This window comes from Pristiophorus japonicus, chromosome 17 (genome assembly GCF_044704955.1).
Source record: "Pristiophorus japonicus isolate sPriJap1 chromosome 17, sPriJap1.hap1, whole genome shotgun sequence".
Lineage (NCBI taxonomy): Eukaryota > Metazoa > Chordata > Chondrichthyes > Pristiophoridae > Pristiophorus > Pristiophorus japonicus.
Genome location: NC_091993.1, coordinates 2386736 through 2392735, shown reverse-complemented (window position 1 = coordinate 2392735; position 6000 = coordinate 2386736). Strand labels below are relative to the sequence as shown.

At 47.2% G+C, this 6000-nt stretch overlaps 1 protein-coding gene across 2 annotated transcripts in view; it reads right to left on the bottom strand.

The window, feature by feature from the left end:
• Positions 1-304: 304 nt before the first annotated feature.
• LOC139227514 (multiple C2 and transmembrane domain-containing protein 2-like) overlaps positions 305-6000 on the bottom strand; it is a 496997-nt gene continuing 491301 nt past the window's right edge. Inside the window, exon 23 of one of the 2 annotated variants that reach the window (XM_070858296.1) lies at positions 305-4148. In XM_070858296.1, the coding sequence (XP_070714397.1) occupies positions 4080-4148 (69 nt within the window). In that variant the 3' untranslated portion in view covers positions 305-4079. The remainder of the gene's footprint in view (positions 4149-6000) is intronic. The other variant, XM_070858298.1, reaches the window with a different exon arrangement.

Here is a 6000-nt window from a genome sequence, read left to right as displayed (position 1 = left end):
CAACTATTTCATGAATGCCAGAAATAGCCAACAAGCGGCAACAATCTATGAATGTACCCAGCCAGGATCTGCATACTGGTGAAAGGTTGACCCCCTAACAGGAGGCACTATTGTCGCCACTCCCAGTTAAAGGCCGATTGTCCACTCCATGCTGGGATCAGGCAACAACTCTCCCATTCTCTGCCAACCTTGGCATTCTCAGGCCCCTGGCTGGACTCTTGGCTGTGATAAACTGCAGCATTTTATGCAAAAGGACAATAAACCGATAAGATAAAGCGAACACAGCTGCGATCTACCAACGTACTTATAATCAGAAATGATTTTTAATAACTGAGGCACACCAGAACCAACAAAGTAGATTTTCTTCAAATAAAGAAAGTGGGTCAGGATGGCAGCCTTGAACAGACTTCACGGTTTTCCTATGGGCTTCACTAACCTGGGCCCAGCGAGCATTTCAACTGCTTTTAGACCGTGGAACATGAACAAAGTAGGCAGGTTGGGTATATAATATAGAGGATTGCCAACACTCCCGGATTGTCTTGGGGTCTCCAGGAATTCAAGATTAATCTCCAGGACACTGCTTGTGAGCAACACCCAGAAGAAAAACCATTGGAACGTTTTTAAAAAGTGTTTTTTTCTCCCACCCCCCTCCATTTTCTTTGTACACTTCCATTTCTTAGTTATTGAAATATTGGAGATGGAGAAAATGGCGGTTTGACTGCCAGTCATCCAATCGAATAATGAAGAGTCTGTTTGCTTTGCAATTGGGATGGGAAGGCGGGGCCAATGCGAAGATGGACATGTTGAGCGACCATGGTGGGAGGGTGGGGGCGGGGCGGTTGGAGGTCATGTGACAACCTCCTGGAATACACCCAACCAGATTAGACGATGCTAATAATATACCCTGGCTTTGACAAGCAAAACACTTTGAAGGCCTTAGGCTAGCCTGGAGTGTTCCTGGGATTGCATCAAAATATTTACCAATTGCAGCAACTTTGATTTTTTTTTGTAAATATTGTTTCTTCCCTTCTTTTTATGCTCTCCCTCCTACCTCTGATGCGCTGAGCAGGAGGTAACCAAGCCGACAATTGCTGAGGCTGCTGCCAGTGACATGTTCTGAGCAGGCCGTGAGGCAGCCTCAGCCGTCCATTCGCTCCCCTTCAGCAGGTGACTCAGAAATGTGTCATGTGACCAATGGCAGCGGTCAGGGAGACCAGTCCTCCCTCCCCCGCATGAGCTCCGATGGGGCTTGACAGGGTAGATGCAGAGAGGATGTTTCCCCTCGTGGGGGAATCTAGAACTAGGGGGGCATAGTTTCAGAATAAGGGGTCGCCCATTTAAAACGGAAATGAGGAGGAATTTCTTCTCTCAGAGGGTTGTGAATCTTTGGAATTCTCTTCCCCAAACAGCTGTGGAGGCTGGGTCATTGAATATATTTAAGGTGGAGATAGACAGATTTTTGAATGATAGTGGAGTCAAGGGTTATGGGGAGCGGGCAGGGAAGTGGAGTTGAGGCCAAGATCAGATCGACCATGATCTTATTGAATGGCGGAGCAGGCTCGAGGGGCCAAATGGCCGACTCCTGCTCCTATTTCTTGTGTTCTTATGTTAGTGCAGCACATCCAGCGGGTTTTTACAGAATAGCAGTGCCACACGCTATGGGGTCATGTAACAGTGCCCGCTCAGTGGAAACAGGACAGTTTTGGTTGGGACGCCCGTTTACCGCCCTGCGTTCAGTCAATGCAGCGTAAAATTCGGGCGAGTTATAAATTGGGTGTCCGACCCGAACCAGCAACCAGCCCCCTTACCGCCAGGCGGGCTGGCTTAAGATTACAGCGCCCGCCATCCTCCCCCGCCACATGGCGTGTTAAATATGAACACTGGACCTTGTGAAATAGCGACACATTTTAACAATTGTCCTGCTCAAATTCCCCCAAAATGGAAAAGGAATGGGGTTCCTTCTGGCAACCGGTAGTGCCGAGAGAGAAGAGCGCTGTGCAGAGCGAACCCTCTCTGGCACCACTTACACAATAGGGATGGATGCCCCAAGTTACCAAACCCTTTGGCACGCTGACATCACCAGGACCTGGTCTGCATATTTAAACAGGATCCCGCTTCCCTCCTCCGGAGATCCCGCTCGACAGAGCAGGTTACCGTCAGCCCACGGCGCTCGAAGGCAGCGGGATCAGAGAGGGATAAGTGACTGCCCTCATTTTAGCTGCTCGCCCCCATCCAGTTTCTGCCAGGCAGGGGGAGTTAAAATCCGGGGGGGGCGGAATGGCCATATCGTGAACAACACTGCTCTTTTCAAAATGAGGGCAAGTAAGGTGATTTTTTAGAAGTGCATGCAGAGAGTCACAATATTAATTGAGAGAGGCTGGCTGTGGTAACAGGCAAACCAAACATTCTTCAGATACTTAAAAGACTCTGGACCAAAGATCAAAAATATTTATAATGCAAATAAATAGCTTGTAAATCATTAGCTAACAGCTGCTTGGCACCTCAACTCCCATTCACAGATGTAAAACTCCTGGCTCCACCGTTCATTGAGAAACCGAGGAAGTAACACAGTTAAGCAGTCAGTATGATCGACAGCACAGTTTATCAACAAAGGCACTACTGATAGAGTGCTGGAAAACTTAATGCATTTCAAAAGTTTGGTAAGTAATCAAATTTAATTGCTAACTTGACAAATTGCAGACTCTGGGACGAAGCAACTTTAAGAAAATGCAACCGGAAATAAACTCCGACCACAAATGAAATCTGACATTATATATTCCATCTCGCTCCTTCTGCTGTTTGAGAAATGCCATGCAGCGGAATCACTCTGAAGCTGATGGAATTTCACAGGGCACTGAACTGGCTGCTATGTGTTGTGATGTCGTCAATGTGTCCGCAGTTACAGCCTTGCTAGAAATTCTTCATCGATGCAGTTTAGAATTCAACTCCACACACGCCCGGTGATTCCAGCAATTTGATCCATGCTCCAAATATCTGGTAACCTTTCGAAATTGTGGGAGACCATGCCATCCGCCCATGTATTTGGGGGAGGCAGGGGGGAAATCTGGCTCACTGAGCCCGTGACTTTTCATTCACGAAAGACATCGGTCGGCCCACCTGCGACTCCCCCAGCGAGCGAGGGTCCCGGACCCCAGTGCGAACTCGTAGAATTGGCACCGTAGCCAATCTGCCAGCTTCTAAACCGGCACAGAGCGGCGTCTTATGCCCACCCTCTAATGTAGAAAAACGCAGGAGGATTGAAAAGAAAAATCCAACGTCCACCCCAAATCAAAGCTTCAATAACCATGAGGGGACGTCTTTTGATCGACCTCGAGAGTGGTTTCAAAAACCTGGTGCATCTCCCGTAGAGGGGAGAGAGGCAGAGAAAGGAATGGGAAAGTAAACAGGATGAAACTGTTTTTTGGCGGCAGCGCAGAATGGGCGATTAACAAATTGATAGCATGTTTGGAAAAGAATCAGGCGGGGTGTAAAACAGGTGGCCAAATTCACTACCCACCTTTCCGTGCCGATTTCAGACCAATTTCAACCCCACAGAGTCAAAAGGGTGAGGCAGATTTTTTTTCCTTAAAAAGAAAATTTAGGAAAAGACAACAACTGGGATGCTCGAGATTTGCCTTCACCATCTGGGAAGTATTCTGGTGGAGCAATGATGGCCTGTCCTTTGTAGAACTCACCTGATTCAATCGAATGAAATTCGGGCAGGGTCTATAAATGGCAGGCGCTCCGCTCCATCAGATTACTGGCAAGTGGCAAAGACACAAAAAAAACCCCCATTGCTCCAGGAAGCAAGGAAAGAAACAAGATGGTCAAAGCAAAATGTCACAAGGGACCTTAAATTGATCCAAACACCGTACATTCAAATTATGCCGTTGAATTTAAAATATTGCACATATTTCCACTGAATGGTATACCAAAGTCCTTTTTAAACCCCGGCTGATTGAGACGGGTGCCCATACCCACGTGTATAGCAAGTTCTAAAGTGGACAGTTCGAAGTGGGAGCTCATAGCGTTGCTCTCCACCAAACAATCAAAGCAGCCGCTGTCCGTCAGTCCGCAAGCTACGAGTTCCCTTTCTTCTTCCGAACAGGGGTGAGGCCGTTGTTCAGCTTCAGCTCGACATACTGCACCTGTCAAAGCAAACAGCCACAACATCCCAGTTAGGTATCCCACAGTACTGTACAGGCTAGCAGCTCCCCGAGGAGAGGCCGAAAGAAAAGCTCGGGAAGGTTCAAAGGTAACAAATCGGTTTTAGGGTAGGAAAGCGTAGGATATTAATTGCAGAAGGGAAGGCTTGACTTTGGGTTGGAGAAGCATGATTTACGTTGGTTGAGCTGCTGGTCCCTGGTCCTGCCTAGATTTGGCAATGATTGGAAAAATCTGCAGTTGATTAGCGGTTTAAAAAAATTGTATGGAAAAATAAAAACCAACTTTTATGCTAAATGCGAAACTCTACTGTGTTTGTTAATCTGTCATTTTTTTCATGTTTTCTGTGGGCCTTTTCTTTCAGTTTAACGGATGTAATTAATGTCAAGTCCTCAAACTTAGCTCAGTTACGGACAAGAGTCTTCTACCGCAGACACAGAGGAGCCCGATGACTTACAAGAAAAGAAAAACTTGGAATTATACAGCGCCTTTCACGATCACTGGACATCTCAAAGTGCTTTACAGCCAATGAAGTACTTTTGGAGTGTAGTCACTGTTGTAATGTAGGAAACGCAGCAGCCAATTTGCACACAGCAAGCTCCCACATACAGCAATGTGATAATGACCAGATAATCTGTTTTTTTGTTATGTTGATTGAGGGATAAATATTGGCCAGGGCACTGGGGATAACTCCCCTGCTCTTCTTCGAAATAGTGCCGTGGGATATTTTACATTCACCTGAGCAGACGGGACCTCAGTTTAACATCTCATCTGGAAGACAGCACCTCCGCCAGTGCAGTGCTGGAGTGCCAGCCTAGATTTTTTGTGCTCAAGTCCCTGGAGTTGGACTTGAACCCACAACCTTCTGACTCAGAAGTGAGAGTGCGCTACCCACTGAGCCACAGCTGACACTCCTAGAAAAAGCCACATCGCCGGAGCAGTTCTGCAGTCTCGCTGGAGGACGAGGTCATATCTGGCGATGATTGTCAATCGAGGTATCCCACTGTGTGAAGAAAGCCCGTCTCCCTCCCTGTGGTTTCAGACTCTGACCCGGCGGAAACAAAATGCAGGACAGGTTGGGACGCTGCATTCCGGAGCGGCTAGCTGGCATTTTACCTCGCTGAGTTGAGTGTCAGTCACCGCTAACTAAACACTCCGGGCCGTGTAGACAACATGGAACACTGAGACAACTGGACAATGACCACAGCCAGTCACAGAGCAGAGTTTGCAGGCCCGAATAGACTTTATAACGGGACACTCGAGTGGGGAGGAACAACAACTTGTATTTATATAGCACCTTTAACGTAGTGAGATGCCCCAAGGCGCTTCACAGGAGGATTATGGGCGAAGACTGCTCAATTTTCCTCTCCATTTGAATTAGAATTATAGAGCACAAAAGGAGACCACTCGGCCCATCGTTCCTGTGCCAGCACCTGGAAAGAGCTATCCAATTAGTCCCACTCTCCTGCTCTTTCCCCATAGCCCTGCAAATGTTTCCTTTTCAAGTATTTATCCAATTCACTTTGAAAGTAATTATTGAATCCGCTCCCACCATGCTTTCAGGCAGCGCATTCCAGATCATAAGAACTCGCTGCGTAAAAAATTGTCTTCTCCACAGCCCTCTGGTTCATTTGCCAATTATCTTAAATCTGTGTCCTCTGGTTACTGACCATCCTGCCAGTGGAAAAAGTTTCTCCCTATTTAGAAACATAGAAAACATAGAAAATAGGTGCAGGAGCAGGCCATTCGGCCCTTCGAGCCTGCACCGCCATTCAATAAGATCATGGCTGATCATTCCTTCAGTACCCCATTCCTGCTTTCTCATCATACCCCTTG